Source organism: Hemiscyllium ocellatum, chromosome 14, assembly GCF_020745735.1.
Source record: "Hemiscyllium ocellatum isolate sHemOce1 chromosome 14, sHemOce1.pat.X.cur, whole genome shotgun sequence".
In the NCBI taxonomy this organism is placed as follows: Eukaryota; Metazoa; Chordata; class Chondrichthyes; order Orectolobiformes; family Hemiscylliidae; genus Hemiscyllium; species Hemiscyllium ocellatum.
Genome location: NC_083414.1, coordinates 31,702,302 through 31,722,284, shown reverse-complemented (window position 1 = coordinate 31,722,284; position 19,983 = coordinate 31,702,302). Strand labels below are relative to the sequence as shown.

The 19,983-nt window shown below is 40.3% G+C and overlaps 1 protein-coding gene across 1 annotated transcript in view; it reads right to left on the bottom strand.

Moving 5' to 3' along the window:
* LOC132822470 (voltage-dependent L-type calcium channel subunit alpha-1D-like) overlaps window positions 1-19,983 on the bottom strand; it is a 579,417-nt gene that overhangs the window by 166,080 nt on the left and 393,354 nt on the right. The window contains exon 31 of the mRNA XM_060835847.1: window positions 1,125-1,154. Coding sequence (XP_060691830.1) covers window positions 1,125-1,154 — 30 coding nt within the window. The remainder of the gene's footprint in view (window positions 1-1,124; window positions 1,155-19,983) is intronic.

Below are 19,983 nucleotides of genomic sequence, written 5' to 3'. Positions count from 1 at the left end.
AAATCAGTGATGATTCCTATTTGAATTTTGAATGCATCCTCCTTTTGGTGATCTATTGAAATTAGAAATAATTAAAAATTATAATAAGCAATTACAACACAGATAACTATGACTGTATTTTGCTCTGTGAAAGCAAAGGTTTTCTTTTGTTTGGCATTTACCAGTTTTCACTTGGCTTTAATTATAAACATATTTATGTTAAATCTTTACATTAATGATTACTTATGTACCAAAGGAATTGAACTAAACAATTCTGACTTCAACTATTTATTTGAAATGTTTATACTTTGTTTTAATATGAGAAACTTGAAGAAGCATATTCAAGTCGAAACATGAACTGTGTCTTTCTCCCCAGATGTTGCCAGAACTGCTGAGTATTTTCAGCACTTATTGTTTTTATGATAGAAGATTGCTTGATTGAAATTCACTTAAACATTAAGAATGTTTATTATTAATTTAAAGTTTAATGAATTCATTCTAATACAACCTAAACAGACCAATTACAAAACTAATAAATTAGGACTTTTAAAATCAATAAAGTGTGTTACATTGAAATTTAAAAAGTAAATCTGTAGAATGACTAGAACCCTTATTTAACAGCTATGAAATATTTAGGTCTGAAAGTTTTATAGAATACATAGCCTTTCCTACATTTGTTTGTATTTGGCATATCAAACTGAAGTATTAGCATGAAAATTATTAATACAAACACTGTGATTCTACAAACTATGGTTTACATAAACCCAAGAATGCTGTTTAGGATCAGGTGATCTGAAGTATGATATTTCTTAGTTATCTCTTCAAAAATGTCAGTAAATCAAAAATGCATGAATAAGATTTTCCAATTTTATTTATTTAACTTTAAAAACAATATTTAAAAAGCTATTCATTACATCAGATAACCTGGTGTATTGGCCAAATATCAACCCAGTAAAGAGCAGAAAAAAAAAGTTCCACACCAATTGCAACAAATAGGCAGCTAATTCAAGTTTAGGCTGGAAGGGAAAGGAGAGGGAGGTAAATATGGACAGGTCACACCACTGAAATCCCAATAAACCATGCATAATTAGTATCTGAGAAACAGAAGTGAAAGCACTGCAAGCAGTCAGATAAAAATCACTTACTAGCCATCTCTCCTTTTTTGGCACACAGACCTAATACAAAGTGTTAGTTTAAGACTTAGTGCACCAAAGAAAGACATCTTTGTGTGGATTCAAGAATTTGCACATAAAAAAATGTCATTTACAATAGGTCTAGCACAAACTTAAAACTGGAAAGACATTTTTAAAATAATTATATATCTGATTATAGTGAGGTTGACAATTACAACCACAATGTAAGAATTCCTTTAGTAGAGAAAAAAGTAAATCAATGCACATTTTAACCTGAAATGTGTCGTGAACAGAAACTTGAATATTTTGATAGAAATTGTAACAATAAATTGAATAATCAAATTCGGTCATTGGAACGATCATTTTTTTGTTGACTAATTACCTGAGTAGTATAGGTTCTGTGATCGTTGAAGCATAACTGATTCAAAACTTGATTATCTTCATTTTAGTTTTATTTTTAGGTGGGTGGTCAGAAAAAATGACACTAAGTCTTAACTAGAACAGGTTAATTCTAAAAAGGAATGGCAGTTACTTGCTAAGTTTGAAGATCATTTTTTTCTCTCTATACTTGAATGAAGGCCAAGAAATACCAATAGAAATTTGGCTTGGGTGATAGCTCACAATGGATGGTACCACATTGATTTGGCTCATAGTCAGTTCCCTTAAAGTCAAAGAAATTAAATATCAGCTACTGCATTTAATGAGTAACTGATTCAATACTACTCGTGTTGCGCCATTGTCCAATATGACTTTCTAACTAATGATGTTTTAATCTGCTCTGCATCTTCCAACTTGCATACAGGCAAACTGCATTAAAGAACAGTGCTTGGTAATTTACAATGAATAGATCAATCAAATTTTAGTTTAATTCTTGTTCAAGAAACAAACATATTCTGAACTGTCAATTTTTTTTGGTGTTAATGCTTTTTATGTAACAATTATAGTAGAGATATAACAGAATTTTGTTTAATTCCACATTGAGTCAACTTCTTTTTATAGCTGATATGAAAACACAACAGTGAATAAGATTACTGATAATGAGCAAAGAGTCTTGGGATGCAGATGCTTTGTCCCTACCTCTGGGCCAGAAGATCTGGGTTCAAGTCTAACCTGCCCCAGAGATGCTACAGAACATGTCTGAACAAGGCTGATTAAAAATAATTAGAGGTGGGCAAGTGAAGATTTGCCCAAGATATTTTCTTTATGTAAATACATACAATGTGTGTTGCAGAGGTCTAAGTGCAAGGGGGAGGAACAAAACCTGGAGATCATGGCTAGCAGATCCAAAATCATAGCAGACAGACTTTAAAGACTCAGTACTGCCTAATGCAGCTTACTGACTGTCAATTATTACCCACCTGGGATCCCCCAGGAAGAATATATGGAGTACACATCTGAATAGGGATACAGTCTCAAATCTGTATGCTTCCCAGAACTGGATCTATATCACCAAAGCAATATCTCGACTGCAACCACTGCATCCCATATCTATTTTTAGATTAGATTCCCTACAGAGTGGAAACAGGCCCTTTGGGCCAACAAGTCCACACTGACCCTCTGAGGATTAACCCACCCCCCAGTCCCATTTCCCTCTGGCTAATGCACTGAACACTATGGGCAATTTAGCATGGCCAATTCACCTGACCTGCACATCTTTGGACCTGTGGGAAGAAACCGGAGGACCTGGAGGAAATCCACACAGACACGGGGAGAATGTGCAAACTCCACACAGACAGTCACCCGAGGCTGGAATCAAACCTGGGATCCTGGTGCTGTGAGGCAGCAGTGCTAACCACTGAGCCACCGTGCCGCCCATGCTCGTGTACTTTTAAGCATCAATAAACCTCACTTGGTCAGTAGCTAAGACGTTCATATTTGTAGTACTGAAGTAACAAATATAGAGAGATTTGTATTTACTTAGCTTATCATAATTCTCTCTTCTCTCATCTCTCTTCACTGATGACAAATTGCTTTGAACCGCAATTAATTGTTGTGAAATAAGAAGGATGTATGTGGCAGAATATATTGGCCTGTCATTCAATGAGATCATGACTGAACTGCTTATGTTTTAAATTCAAATTTTCATTCCCATCTGTGCCTGATAATCTTTTATTCCCTTGCCTAATAAGAATCTATCTACACCACTTTAGGATGATTCAATATCCTTGCCTCTACCACCCTTCGGAACCAAGATTCCACTTTTAAAAGCTAGATCTTGCAAACAATGAAATTAATGACAATGTAATCAGCTTCCCATGGTGTTAATTGAAAAAGGAATATCACAGTGGGATACCCCTACTGGAGACATCCCCCTTTTTAAATTGTGCCATTAAATCTTTGGTGTCTACTGATGTACTGCAATGTACAGGTTGACTCATGCAAAGGTTAACACAGCCAACAATTGTCTCTCGTTATGGCAAGGAATACTATATTGGTGGTCCACTGCCAAACTAGATAATTTACTCAAGCCAAACTGCTAAGTACTTGCAGTACTCTCAGCTATTTTGGAAAAGGTTACATAAATGATCCCTCCTTCCTTCTCCCAACTGTCCCATGAATGGTGTGACAGCTGGTGAAGGGGGAAGTCATACATATAAATAACAAATAACTGAGCCAAAGAAACTAGTGTCTGAAGAAGGGGAAGGGGTGAATACATTGAATCTGTAATATAGAGTTTAACTGATCCTATTAATCTTTTAAGGACGGGTATGCAGTTTGTTTGCAGTGATTTTTGAAGTTGAAGTGTTCTTTAACAGTTGGTGATTTGGAGATGCCGGTATTGGACTGGGCTGTACAAAGTTAAAAATCTCACAATACCAGGTGATAGTCGAACAGGTTTAATTGGAAACACTAGCTTTTGGAGCGCTGCTCCTTCATCAGGTGGTGAAGGAGCAGCGCTCCGAATGGTAGTGCTTCTAATTAAACCTGTTGGATGATAACCTGGTGTTGTGTGATTTTTTTTAACTTTAACAGTTTAGTATTTTGAGTCAAAGATTGTAACTGAGTAATGTGACGTAACTGTACTATTGTTAAAGGAACTGAATGGACTAAACCTGTAAGATGGTGCTCAAGATAAGATGAGGTAATAAATTAGCAAATTTAAAGCTATTAAATTTATAATGGATGCACGATATGGGTTGGTTGCTTGGAAACTGAGGAATTAAAGGAAATGTGATTATTGTCTTGTGAGCCAAGACAGAGCTGGAGAACAGAGAACTAATTATGTAAGAAGATCAAAAACTTGATAGGGTTGCCAAGAAACAAGTGGCGAATTGCTAAACCTCAAGAAGGCAGCTAATCATTCTCTTTGAGCTAATATGAGATCAAATATTAAACAGAATTCCCAATACTGTATCTGATTTTTGTCACCTTGCATATTCTTCCCTAACTCTAGCATGTAATAGAACCTAGACTGAAGTTTAGATTATAAATTGGATTCTTAAAATAAATGGAAAAAACCCAGAAAATTGACACAAGAGAGACTTAAAGAAACTACAGCTCTTTGAAACGTGAAAATAACTGCCGGTTGTGTCTATATATTAAATTTTACTGATCGAGGCATAAGAGCTCAAACTAGTAAATGTCACATGGAGATTTATTATTGAGTGCATACTCTCCGGTCTATGTATAGCTTAGACTAACTATTCAAACAGGACGATAAATTGAGAACTCCTTTTCCCTAAAAATTTTCCCAGGGACATTTACATACACTCCAGAAGAACTACAAATCAGATGGATATTAAAAACAGCAGAATGGATACAATAGCTGAAAGATTTGTTGATGTTTCATAGATAAATGACCGACGCTTCAGATTCTAAAATGCTGAGTAATAAGCAAGCAAACAATCTAAACCCGGCATAGATGACCAGAATGCTACAGTTTTGTAGGGCAAATCAGGGCAGGTCATACACTTAATGGTAAGATCCTGGGAATGTTGCTGAACAAAGACACCTTGGAGTGCAGGTTCATAGTTCCTTGAAAGCAGAGTCGCAGATAGACAGGTTAGTGAAGGTGGTGTTTGGTACGTTTGCCTTTATTAGTCGGTGCATTAAGTATAGGAGTCGGGAGATCATGTTGTGGCCGTACAAGACATTGATTAGGCCACTTTTGGAATACTGTGCTCAGTCTGGTCTCCCTGTTATAGCAAAGATGTTGTGAAACTTCAATGATTTCATAAAATATTTAGAAGGATGTTGCCAGGGTTGGAGGATTTGATTAGAGAGAGAGTCTGAATAGGCTGGAGTTATTTTCCTTGGAGCAGCGGATGATGAGGGGTGACCTTAAAAAAGTTTGTGAAATATTGAGGGGCATGGGTAGGGTGAACAGTCAAGGTCTTTTCTCTGGGGTAGGTAAGTCCAAAAACTGAGGGCATATGTTTAAGGGAGAGGGGAAAAATTTAAAAGGGACCTAAGGGGCAACCATTTCACACAGAGAATGGTGCATGTATGGAATGAACTGCCAGAAGAAATGGAAGAGACTGGTAGAAGTAGCCCTGGGGAAAATTGATGTAAAGAGAGGTCTGGGGGTTCAGGTCCATTGTACCTGGGCCATGGCCCAGGTGGCAATGCAGGTCGATAATGTAGTCAAGAAGGCATACAGCATGCTTTCCTTCATTGGACGGAGTATTGAGTACAAGAGTTGGCAGGTCATGTGAAAGCTGTATAGAATTTTGTTTTGGCCACACTTGAAATACTGCATACAGTTCTGGTCGCCACATTACCAATGTGGATGCTATGGAGAGGGTGCAGAGGAGGACGACTAGAATGGTGCCTGGTATAGAGGGCGCGAGTGGTTGAGTAGATAAGGATATTTTAATTAGAAAGATGAAGGTTGAGGAAGGACCTATTTGAGGTCTACAAAATCATGTCAGGTATAGACAGGGTGGATAGCAGGGATCCAAGATGGTGATGTCTTATTAGGATTGTGTGCTGGGCTCTGTGCTGCAACACTGACCTGACAGAGCCAGAACCAACCCAAATACTTACTGTGTGTAAAAAACCAGTAAAGGAGCTAGAAACCTGAAAATCTCTACTTAGATTTGTCCTTGCAGTTGGAGAATGCCGAAAAAAAGAGGAAGCTTGCCCAAGCCATGGCTCAACTCTCTGAAGCAGTGGGCTTGCTTACTCACCAAACCCTGGTTGAAGACCTGGCCAAATTTCACAAGGTTATCGGGAGGCAGATCCAAGAAAAAAATCGAAGAGAAGCTGGCTCTTGTATCTGCTTTGCTGCGAGACTTCTGAAAAAAGACCAATGAGCTGGAGCGCTGGGCTGCAGGGGTAGAGGCAGACAGTGACTCCTTTAAGAGCCAGATTGAAGCCCTGGAAACACAGGTCTGGGGTCTGTTGGATCTGGTAGGCAATCTCGAAATCAGGGGCAGAAGAAAGAACCTGCGTGTTGTTGGAATACCGGAGGAACGGAAAGTGAGCGGCCGGTGAAGTTCTTCGAGAAATGGTTCCTGGAATTCCTGGGGGTTGAGAGGGAAGGGTAACAATTGAAAGAACCTGCCAGATCGTGGTACAAAAGCCAGGTGCGCACCAATGCCCACGCTCTGTCCTGGTGAAGTTTAATCATTATAAAGTCAAGCAGAAAATCATGGAAGCCTCTAGTGCCCAGGGGAGGGATTTGAGGACATTTTTATGTGGTGGCTCCAGGGTCACGTTTTATCAAGACTTCTTGGCAACAGTGATCTGGCAAAGGAAGTCCTATAATGGCATCAAGAGGAGACTGAGAGCACTTGGGATCCAGTTTTCTTTAAGATAATCAGCGTTAATTTTTCTGTTTTTGTTGAATATAGTTTTTGTAGGTTTTGTAGATTCATTGGCTGTAGTTATTCGAGTCTGAGTAATTTTTGGGTTTTCTGGATTCTTTTATGTTAATGCTCAGCGATCTGTAGTTTGGGTTCTTCCTCTCTCGAGTCTAAATGGTACTACAGAAAGGTTATGGCTAAGGATGTGTTTAAGTGGTGCACCTAGAATATTAAGGGGAGTCATTTACTTGTCAAGAGGAAGAAAGTACTTTGCAGCCTTAGAGAGTGGATGTTGCCTATTACAAGAAATACACCTAGATAATGCAGAGCATTTGAAGCTACAACAGAATGAGTTTGACCGGGTTTATTTTTCATCTGTCAATATGAGGAGTAGAGGGTGGCCATTTTAGTTAGAAAAAGTCTCCCATTTAAGTTATTGGAGTGCATTAAAGACACATAGGAGATTTATAACCCTTAAAGCTTTGATACATGGGGAAGAATATGGGATCTTAAATGTTTATTGGCCCCTGGCCTACCCTCTAAATTCTTGACACTTGCACTTTTTAGACTTGCTAACCTTGCATTTCAACATAGGAGGGGATTTCAATTGTCTCATATTCCTTATGGTAGATGGATTGTCCAAAGGCCCGCTGATATTTTCTTTGTAATCTAAACAATTAAGGGAATTGTGTGCTGAAGTGGGGTTGGTAGATGTTTGGAGGCACGTTCACCCTACTGACAGGAACTTCATGTTCTTTTTGAACCCACATAAATGTCATACCAGGATTGATCTTTTCCCGACCCCTGCAGCACATCTGGGCTCAGTGGCGTCATGTACAATTGGCAATATCAGTATTTCAGATCATGCCCCAGTTTATTTAATGGTGAAGAGTAAGGATACGAGGCACTGGTGATTGGACCCCTTCATCCTCAAGGACAGCAAGTTTATTGAATTCTTTTCTACTGAGTTCAGGGATTTTTAAAAAATATTAAATTCAGGTTCAGCCAGTAGCCCATCCATTCTTTGCGAAAAAGCTAAAGCTTATGCTGGGGTGGGGGAGGGGGATTGGTTATTTTCTATTCAGCCAGTAAGAAGTGACAGACAGGTGAGCAGCAATGCTTGTTCGAAGCGTATCTGAAAGTAGTTGAAAAGGCATATTTGGACAGGCTCTTGCTGGCCAAAATACAGAGGATCACAGCACTTCGGTCAACGCTGAACTCCATGCTCACATGGATAGCCAAGGGGGAGCTTACATCTGCAAGTCAAAGGCTGGTTGAGCATGGGGGTAAGCCGGGAAAGCACCTAGCATACCTTGCAAGGAATGCTCTCCAAGCCATTACCTCAGTCAGAGAAGACATTACGATTGACCTACGATTCTAAAAGGATCAATGTAGCATTCTATAAATTTTATTCTGAAATAGATCAATCTGAAAGCTGTGAGAGTGGCAGGTTAGGATGGAGTCTTTTCTTTAGGACTTTGGACCTTCTGGGAGTGACTCCTGAACAAGAGTCTCTCCTCAATGCCCCATTGTCAGAGCAAAAGGTGCAGGAAGCTGTGAGGCAGCTCCAGAATGGAAAGGCGCCAGGTCCTGACGGGCTCCTCAGTGAGTTCTAAGGAAGATAAAGCATATTGTCAAGGCCAATGCCAAGTATGTTTTATGACTCACATAGTTGTGGCCTCTTCCCACCATCTCTAAGAGAGGCAAACATCTCTCTCATTCTTAAAAAAGGGAAAGCCCCGGAGGACTCTGCTTCCTATAGATCCATTTCACTCCTGAATGTTGACTTCAAAATCCTACCCAAGACTCTGGCACTAAGGCTAGAAATTGTACTGCCCTCCATTATTAAGGAGGTCCAGACGGGATTCATAAAAGTTCGCAGATCAACAGAGATTACTCAACATGACCCAAGTATGTCAATAGCGATCGGTACAGGGATTGGTGATCTCCTTAGATGCAGAAAAGACATTTGACAGGGTTGAGTGGCCATATCTTTCTCATCCTCTGAAGCGGTTTGGCCTGGGAGAGACCATCAAGTGGGTGGAGATTTTGTATAGTGATCCTTTGACTGTGCTCCTCACCAATGGTATATGGTCAAGCAATTTTAATATTTGTAGGGGCAGTCAACAGGGTTGATCCTTGTCACCATCACCTTTCACATTGGCGGAGGCAATACATTGGGATCCCAATATAACCGCTCCAGAAGTGGGGACCAAGTCACATAAGATTGTTCTGTATGCGGATGATGTTCTTGTCTTCTTATCAAACCCAACAGACTCAGTGCCATACCCAATACAATACATCAAACTATTTGGTAGCTTCTCGGGTTATAAGATCAATTTTGCGAAGTCAGAAGCTGTGCCCATGGGTAGTCTCCAGAGAGTACCTGATTCTGAGGGCGAATCTCGGTTCTCCTTTAGATGGTCGCAGGAGGGCTTTCTCTACTTAGGTGTATTTATTACTCCCATTTTTGATCGGCTATTTAAAGCCAACTTTGCTCATTTATTAGACAGAATCAAGCAGGACCTATGTAATTAGGAGGTGCTTCTGATCTCTCGGTTAGGTTGGATAGCCCTCATTAAAATGAATGTTCTGCCCTGCTTGCATCCTATGCGAATGCTATCTCTGCTTTTTACTAAACAAATATTTAGAAAACTGAACAGCTGGTTTAGTTCTTTTATCTGGTATCGCAAGTAGCCCCTAATTAAATTGGCTAAATTACCTTACAGACTGGGAGAAGTGGGCCACTCAGAAATCAAATACTATCAGTTAAACTCACTGCTATCTTTACATGAAGGATTGGGCCCAGAGGAACCCTCACTCACTTTTGTTGGACAACGAAGCATCTAAGGCAAGATGCCCCCTTATTAGCTTGCTGTTCTTAGACAAAATAAGAACAGTTAAGAAACATTGCCATAGCCCAATCGTCATCAATACTGTGAAGGCGTGGAGATAATGCATCAGGGTGAGGACAATATTGCCAAAGCATCATTTTTGGTATGCCGGAGGTAATGGACTCTGGGTTTAAACTATGGGTAGCTTCATTCCTGATGAAGGGCTTTTGCCCGAAACAACGATTTTCCTGTTCTTCGGATGCTGCCTGACCTGCTGTACTTGTCCAGCACCACTCTAATCTAGACTCTGATTTCTAGCATCTGCAGTCCTCACTTTTGCTTATGGGTAGCTACAGATGTGCTTTACCTGGGTGATTTACTCGAAGGGGACATATTGTTGTCCTTTGACCAGTTGACTCGGAAATATGAATTGCCCAGTAGGGACTTCTTTTGTTTCTTTAAAATGAGAAATTTCATACAAAAGGAGACCACAGTTCTAACTGGTCCTTATAGGAGAAGAGGGTGTTGAGTGCTGAGGGTACATTATCTGTTAACAACACTCACCATCTATTGGGAGAGGGTCTCTCGGACGAGACTGAATGGCTCTGTAAGGTATGGGAGAGGGAGTTGGACGTTGAGATCTCTTCTGAAATATGGGAAGATATCTGGGAAAATGCAAGAAGAATCTTGATTTGCAACCAGACCCATGCTTTGCAATTGAAGATTTTACACAGGGTTCATCTGGCCCCAGACTGCCTCACTAAACTTAAAGTGGGAGAATCTCCAATGTGTCCTAAATATAAAGTAAGCATTGTGAGATTACTGGAGCAATGTGATAGGTGAAGTAGAGAAGGCCTTGGGGACGGAGGTGGAGATGGACACGGTATCTCTTCTTCTTAGCTTTTCAGTATCCTCACCTTTTGTGCAAGAAAGAACATTCTATTAGGGTGGGTGTCGGAAAATCCCCAGGTCTGGCAGGCTTGTGTAAGCTAGTCATGGAGCACATCCCTTTGGACTTTCCTATGAGTATGGTGCACCATAAAACTGAGAATTTCTATAAGATGTAGCAGCCCTTTTTGGACTACCTGGGTACAGATTTGTCCACCATGCTAATAAGAGCCTTTATATATCCATGGCAATTCTACATAATGAATCTGGTATCCAGAGTGGAGGAACTACAAACATATGAATATGTATAAACTTCTGCGCTCAATGATCCAGGGTTATTGCTTTGTTTTGCTGAGTTGTGTTATGGTTATTATCACTATTATTGTTAAGATTGTCCTTTTTTAGCTTCGTTATTAGTTATTACTTATTTATGTAATTAGTGGGTTTGTTTTTTAATATTGGTTTGAATTGTTTGCTTTTGTATTTGTTGTAATATTAAAAAAAAATTCCTTTCATTTAAAAAAAAAGATAGGGTGGATAGCAAGACCCTTTTTCCCCCAGAGTGGGGGACTCAATTACTAGAAGTCACAAGTTAAAAGTGAGAGGGATAAAGTTTATGTGTAGAAAATTCTTTACGCAGGAGGTGGTGGGCACCTGAACACATTGCCAGCAGAGGTGGTAGAGGCGGGCACGATAGTATCATTTAAGATGTATCTAGACAGATACATGATTGAGCAGGGAGCAGTAGATATAGATCCCTAGAAAATAGGTGACAGATTTAGCTGGAGGATCTGGCTCGGTGCAGGCTTGGAGGGCTGTAGGGCCTGTTCCTGTGCTGTAATTTTCTTTGTTCTATAACATTTAAAAGGCATCTGAACGGGTATATGAACAGGAAGAGTTTAGAGGCATATGGGCGAAATGCTGGCAAATGGGACGAAATTAGTTTAGGATATCTGATCAGCATAGACAAATTGGACTGAAAGATCTTTTTCCATGCTATGCATCTCTATGACTCTATAACCCATGAATGAAACAAGTTAGGGGGCCTACTTGCATCAAAGGTTTGGATGGAGTTGCCAACAAACCTATTGTACTGCACTTACTCGCAACATCCTGTTTACTAGTGCTCAGTTTGGGTTCCAAGAGGACCTGACTTCCAAATTTGGACAAATAAACTGAACAAAAATGGTAAAGTGTGAGTAACTTCAAGGCAGAGCTTGATAAAATGTAGCATCAAAAAACACAAGGAAAACTGAAATCAATGGGAATCTGGTGGGGGTGTCTCTCCACTAGCTGGAGTCATTCTCATTACAGTTTTCCTCTGACGATTCAATTCCTGGGTACCCTTCATGGAAGCACTTTAACACCTCTTCTATTATCCCCTTCAGGATGATGCTATTTACTTTCAATAACACGCCATCTTGGACTGTCAATTAATCTCATTATATTTAATATGCTGTTATCACAACAAGTTTTTCCCTGGTGTTTTCAGACATTTCTTTTATTACTACTTCTTGGAATACTTTGAAAGTTGCACCTTGTATTATCAGAAAGTCATTATGCCAAAGTTAATAGAATTTGGCTATGGGGACACTGTAGAATCCCCACTGACCCAAACTCCAAATTGCCCAGGAAAGTTAATTTTTGCTAAGCAATTTCTCACAGCACTCTAACATTCCACTTACCTTATGGACATACAATTTGACAGCCGCTGCCAATGTAGCTGTTGGGGCCTTTAAGTTACAAATATAACTGCCAACTTCTGTGAAAAGGGCGATGTGGTTTACCTTCCTCTCTCAATTCTGCAAAAGAACTATCAGAATGGAAGTTCTGTGCTTTTCAGTGAGCCCTGAATCCTATGTGTAATTCCCCTCTTTTGTAAACAAAAGAGCTGGCATGGCAAAGGGAGTGGGATTGACACTCCTCAGAAAATACAGCCCATTATTTTTTGCTGGATTAATAACTTTGATAGCATAACAACCTGCTGTTTCACATTGTTGTAGCATCCTCCACTTTCTTCATCAGGAGTGCTGCTCTTGTTAGCATGTCTTCACTGTATATCTGTTTCCCTTGCTTTATGTTGCATCCAGATGGTATCTCTGTAACAACTTATGATATTCAATAATGGAAAATGTTTCAAGTACTCAGTAGACCACAGCACCTGTGCAGTAACATTCTTTGACAATGCAGCAGATAGCAGTGACTTGACAAAAAGACTTTGAAGCAACTTCTGTTTGGTCATGACACGGTTTGTCTCTTCTACAAATATGCATTGATGAAAATGTTCAGAAGCAAAGTAATTGGCCAGACATTCTTTCTTAATCCAATCATAGAATTGTTCCATTTGTGCTTATGCCCTGGAAGCTGTTGCGCTAAGTTTTGATTGTGATCAGCAAGGACTTCTTCCATTGTAGTGCCACATCAATGAACAAGCAAATGATCCACTATAGTTTCACTCCAGCAACATCATTTGTCAGTGTTGCTATTTCTCAAGAGCCATGCATAAGTCAAACGGCATACACAACTATCTATATCCCCTTAAGGGCAGCCAGAACGTGGTTAGAAGGCTAATACTTTAATCCAGTTGAATTTGCCAACAGCCATCATTTGCATCAAGGGTATTGCAGATTTTTGCCTTGCAAATTGTGGCAAAACTCCTTCAATGGTTAACATGGAGTAGTGAGATCTCTTCAGAGATCCATTTGGATTCTTTGCATCAATTCATACTTTAAGCTCCACTATAATGTTTCACTGCTACTAATGTGCTAATCCATTCTGCATAAGTTGTCACTTTTTAACTACTTTCATCTATCATTTCTGTCAGTACCCTTCCACTAACACCCTCATCTGCCTGGCTGAACTGGTCCTCAACCCTCAATAGCTTCTCCTTTCAATCTTCCCACTTCCTCCAAACAAAAGGGTAGCCATGGGCACCCGCATGGGACTCAGCTATGCCTGCCTCTTTGTTGGGTATGTGGAACAGTTCATCTTCTGCAGTTACATCGGCACCACTTCCCACCTGTTTTTTCACTACATCAATGACTGTATCAGTGCTACCTCATGCTCCCATGAGGAGGTCAAACAGTTCATCAACTTTACTAACACCTTCCAACCCAACCTCAAATTCAGCCTCTAGCACATCTCCTCCACTCCCCACCCATCCCAATGCAACAAGGACAGAACCCCTGGTCCCCAACATCCACCCCACTAACCTCCACATACATTGTGTCATCCTCTGCCACTTCTGCCATTTGCAAACAAATCCCATCCCAATCCATGTTCCGGAGAGACAGTTCACTCTGTGACTCCCTCATCAGGTCCACGCACCCCCACCAGCACACACCCTACTCCTGGCACCTTTCCCTACCACCACAGGAAGTGCAAAACCACACCCATACCACTCCCCTCACCTCACCTCTGCCCAAGGTCCCAAAGGATCCTTCCACATCGGACAGAAATTTACTTGTACTTCCATCAATGTCATCTACTGTATCTGTTGCACCTGATGTGGTCTCCTCTACATCTGGGAGTCAGGATGCTTACTTGCCGATCGTTTCAGAGAACATCTCTGGGACACCGGCACCAACCAACCCTTCAACTCCATCATGGACATGCTGGTCCTGGGCCGCCTCCACTGCCAAACAGTTACCACCCGACACCTGGAGGAAGAAACCTCATATTCTACCTTGGGACCCTGCAACTACATGTGATAAATGTGGATTTCACCAGTCCAAGCCTCCAACTCAGCACCACCTTCCTGACCTGCCCATCTATCCACTCCAACCCCCTCTCCAACATATCATCTTCTCCCTCACCTTCATTAACCTATTACATTCTCAGCTACCTTCCCACCAACCCCATCACCCTCCCATTTATCTCTCAGCTCCCCTGGCCCACTAGCCTCATTCCTGATGAAGGGCTTATGCCCTAAATATCGATTCTCCTGCTCCTCAGATGCTGCCTGATCTGCTGTGCTTTTTCAGCACCACACGCTCAACATTTCTCTCAGGCTAGCTTTGAAGGCAGTTGAAACTTTCCTCAAATGATGAATAGGGTATCACATGCTCACCTACTTCAAGATTATACATTACTAGGAAACATCGAAAACCTATAAACATTTTGCCGCACTCCTCTAGGATCTGTTCCATGGTCAATGGTTCACTGTGCTGCAACATATTACAAATATCATTTGGCACATTGAAGGTTACCATTCCAAGCTTTCAACTTGCTCTGGCTGAGATGTTTGGCTTTTGCCTGCTGTCTATGACCAAAGATCTTCCTTCACATTATTGCATTGGGCTTGCAGAGTAATCTATCTTTTTGACATGTAGTCCCATCACATAACTTCAACCTTACATTTGAGGACTTCCTTTCTGATTTGCCATGTTGAGTCACTTTGCAATGGTCTATGAAAGTCATGACGTGGCATGACACACTGGTATCTAACTGATTTTCTGTCAGTATCTGTGTTTTTTTTAAACAGCTCTTCCACAATGAATTTTAGCTTTAATTCAGACACCAGCTGTGTATTCACAAGGCAGTAGTCTGATCAGAATTCAGTGTTTATTGAAGTGCTTCCAATTGGTTAATGCAGGGTGTGATTCATGGTAAAGGTCACATGACTATGGCAAACCAGGAGTGACATATGCACAAATTTTATTCAATCATTGGATGCTAGCACCATGGCCAGTATTCGTTGCCCATCCCTAGTACCCTTGACAAGGTGGTGATGAGCTACCTTAAGACCATAAGACATAGGAAGTGGAAGTAAGGCCATTCAGCCCATCGAGTCCACTCTGCCATTCAATCATTGCTGATGGGCATTTCAACTCCACTTACCAGCATCCTCCCCGTAGCCCTTAGCTCCTCGTGAATCAAGAACCTATCAATCTCTGCCTTGAAGACATTTAGCATCCCGGCCTCCACTGCACTCTGCGGCAATGAATTCCACAGGCCCATCACTCTCTGGCTGAAGAAGTATCTCCGCATTTCTGTTCTGAATTGACCCCCTCTAATTCTAAGGCTGTGTCCACGGGTCCTAGTCTCCTCGCCTAATGGAAACAATTTCCTAGCGTCCACCCTTTCCAAGCCATGTATTATCTTGTAAGTTTCTATTAAGTCTCCCCTCAATCTTCTAAACTACAATGAATACAATCCCAGGATCCTCAGCCGTTCCTCGTATGTTAGATCTACCATTCCAGGGATCATCCGTGTGAATCTCCGCTGGACACGTTCCAGTGCTAGTTTGTCCTTCCTGAGGTGTGGGGACCAAAACTGGACACAGTACTCCAAATGGGGCCTAACCAGAGCTTTATAAAGTTCTTGATCCGCAACAGTCCTTGTGCTGCAGGGAGACCTACAATGCCCATGGGAGGGAACTCCAGGATTTTGGCACAGCAACATACTTCCAAGTCAGGATGGTGAGTGGCTTGGAAGGTAAATTGCAGGTGCTGATGTTCCCATGTATCTGCTGCCCTTTGCCTTCTAGAGGGAAGTGGTCATGGGTTTGGAAGTTGCTGGTTCAGATGAATTTCTGAAGTTCACCTTGCAGAAAGCACATACTGCTGTCACTGAGTATCAGTGGTGGAGAGAGTAGATGTTCACGCATGTGATGCCAATCAAGTGGGCTACTTTGTCTTGGATGGCATCAAGCTTCCTGAGTGTTATTGGAGCTGCACTCATCCAGACAAGTGGGGAGTATTTCATCATAATCCAGATTTGTGTCTTGTGGATGGTGGGCAGGCTTGGGGAGTCAGAAGGTGAGTTACTTGCCACAGTATTCCTAGGTTCTGACATACTCTTGTCCGCGCTGTGTTATGTGTGGACCCAGTTGAGTTTCTGGTCAATGGTAACTCTCAAAATGTTGATAGTGGGGATTCAGTGATGTACCACAATTGTATTTCAAACCAAACAAGGCCAGGGTAAATTTCTGAATGTCTTGATTAGACGATAAAGCACTTATGCACATGCTCATTCCCCTCTCTTTACACTGCTGAACACGTTTTAGGATGTATCAAATTTAAAAACAGAAATCAGTACCATAGACCATGAGGCTTAAGTGTTTTGCCCCACAAAGTCTACCCTGCCTTTTGATTGTGCCTGATGGGTTTGTTAACTCCATTCTCCTGCCTTCTCCCGTAACCCTTGATCCCTTTACCAATCAAGAACCTATCTCTGTTTCAATGCTTTGACGTCCATAGCCCTCTACAGCAATGAGTTTCACAGATTGATGACCCTCTGGCTGAAGAAATTCCTTCCTATCTCAGTTCTAAAGGGTCAGCCAATCATTTTGAGGCTGTGCCCTTGGATCTTAGTCTCCCCTATTAGTGGAAACATCTTCTCCACCTCGACTCTCTCCAGGCCTCTCAGTATTCTCTGCATTTCAATCAGATCCCCTCTCATGCTTCTAAACTCCTTTGAGTACAGACACAGAGTCCTCAAAATGATAAGCCCTTCAACCCCAGAATTATTCCAGTAACCCGGACGAAAATTTAGACCCAATTTCATAGTGACATGGCAGTTCCTGAAACATTGGATTGAGTTGTAATATGCAGTCGTGCTTGAATTTGGGACTGTTGGCGGCCAGGGAAAATGAACAGTATGTCAGATTGTTGGATTATCCTGCATCTAGCTGTAGTGTGTTGGGCTGCAGGTCAATCACCCCTTCTGGAGAGATGAGTGGTCAGTTTCAATATATTAATGAGTCAACTGCAGTGATATGACATGGCTTTATAGGTATCCTGGACCTGTTTCCAAAATCACCACCACTCTCAGCTTCTTTCCCTCTAGATCATTCTAAAGCTCAGAGACATGCATGATTGCTCAAATAGAGATACACAAAGGTAACTAACAGGTTATTTGTTCGGCCCAGCAATTTAATCAGATTTACCTATAATGACAGCAGTTAGAATGAAAGTTTACATTTCTGTCTAGATTTCAACAGGTGCAGGTCAACATGGAGAGAGATACTGAGGCATCCCAGATTATATAGGACTATTGACCAAACAGGATTTCCAGTTCATCAATGTACATCTGGTGTGCAACTGCAAAAACTTAGTCATGTTGGCTTGCACAAGATTCCAGGCAGTTGCAATGATGCTTTCATCTTGAGATAGTTGATTCTCCCTAATTGCTTCAAATCTCAATGCAATTTACCAGCTTGCTGCTCCAAGATGAGGCAAACACCATTAAGATGCCACAGTAAAACTCATGGGGAACACAAGCAAAGAACCTAAGTGATATAACTGAAGTGATATGACAACATGCTATGTCATTAACTGGCAATCACCATGCTGAAGACAAACTCCAGCTGTACGGGCAGATCTGGAGGCATCTAGATCTTAATCACTCACTACATTAAAAGGATTCTCATGTGTCCATTACTTTATTTGCCAATAACTTCAAATCAGTATTCAAGGCACATTTGATTCTGTTTCTCTCTCCGGTTTATACAAGCTATTACTGCAAAATGGCTGTTATACTCCTATAAGTAGAAATTAATTGAAATAATCATCAATAATTAGATTGGGAATTTTCTGCAAAGCAAATGTGTTCCATTTTTCAGTCAATGGGCAGTCGATTATGGAGATGAGATTGATCTCATACAAATTTGCACTGAGCAAGGAGGAGACATTCCCATACAATCCAGAATATCACATGGATTTTGTCAGTATCATAGATATTTCTGTGGCCTCCGTTATTCATCAGGAGCATAACCAATATGTATCCATATCACTGAAAGTAGTGATACAGCACCACTTTCTGACTGACTGCTTAACTGACTATTAGTTGTAATTTATTCAAACTCCAGGAATACATGGTCTCTGAAAATGCATTAAAGAGTAAAGGAGAAAAGCGACCCTCATTTCTGCATGATTAATGCACCAAGCACAAATCAAACCTCCTAGAGTGAAAATGTTCTAAGTATTACAAGTGAGGAGCTGGTAGGCTACAAGAAGTCCAAATGGATAGTACAAGTATGATTTTTCTGAAGGTGAATAAATTACATAGTGCAGTACTACATTATGTGGATCAAGAAAATTGTAAGCTTGATTAATGGACTGTGCTTAGATGTTACACCAATCAGGTTGGCTTCCAAAGAGAAAAAAAAAGCTGCCCTGGAATTGCATCCAGTGATTATTTCCTGAAAAGTGTATATGCACAGATGTTAGCTGAAAACAGAATTGGACATGTCTATACTGCCCCTTACACTTTTGGAATCAAATGATACTCATGGGTTAGGCTCACATTTAACATGCCCATTCAGTGAAAGTCAGTGAGTTCAACAATGATTAAGAGTTAATTATCTTCAGCAATTATTGCTATAAATCTGTGTAATTGTTTACCTTGCTTATTTAGACAATTACAGTCAGTTTCATATGAATGGAATTTAGTGAAATCATTAAAACATGTTTGTATTTGTACTTGTGTGGAATTTTAAATCAGTAAATTGTTAATTTAAAGCTGAAATTAATAGGTCAATGGGGAATTTAGATCCAGTGAAAACAAATAATACCTTTTTATATATTCACTATTGGGTCAAAATATTAAGATTTTAAAATTACATAACATGATATAAATGGAGTAACATTGGTTTTTTTTAAGTTCAGGGTCTTGGAACTCAGTTAAGGAAATCAGGAAGTACAGGAAGCTGTTAAAAGCAAGCAGTATGGTGGGAGGGAATATGAAGTTAGTACAGTAACATCTGAGAACTCATATCTTCATTGCCAAAACAGATCACACTGTGAAAAATAGCACCTCCCACTTGGAGAAAGGTAGAAATTCTCAGAGGCAACGAAATAAGAATCTCACTTATTTTGAGCACCAATCTTGCTTAAATGACTCTTGAAGTGAAAGAAATATGAATGTTTAAGTATAATAGCAAGGTGTGACATATAGACATGAGGGTAATATTCCTGCATGAAACGTGTAATACAGCTATATATTACTCATTTACATCACATAATATGAATAGTGCAGACTATATGCAAAGTTTTAGATATATTTCTAATAACTGAAATAATTTAGATTGCTCCAAAATTAGCTGTTCAATTAATTCAAAATATTAGATAATTGAAAAACTATTTTAATAGAAATTAACAGTAAATGGTATCCAAATCAAGTTTGCAAATTTCATCTTCTAATATAGCACAAAATTGCATGTTCTGCTCTGATACAAAAGAAGGTTGGTCAACCCATCATATCTGAATCTCAAAATATTGCCTTATGTTGGTAGAAGTAATGTGCAAGTTCTCATTTCACCACTTGAAATGAAATTCATATTTTATACTTTAATACCATAATTATATGACGAGACATTCAAACAATAACTGCACAGTATTTATTTTCAAGGGCAACGTGGGAAATAGGGCAAATTTATGTTTACTGGCCTCTATGTACATC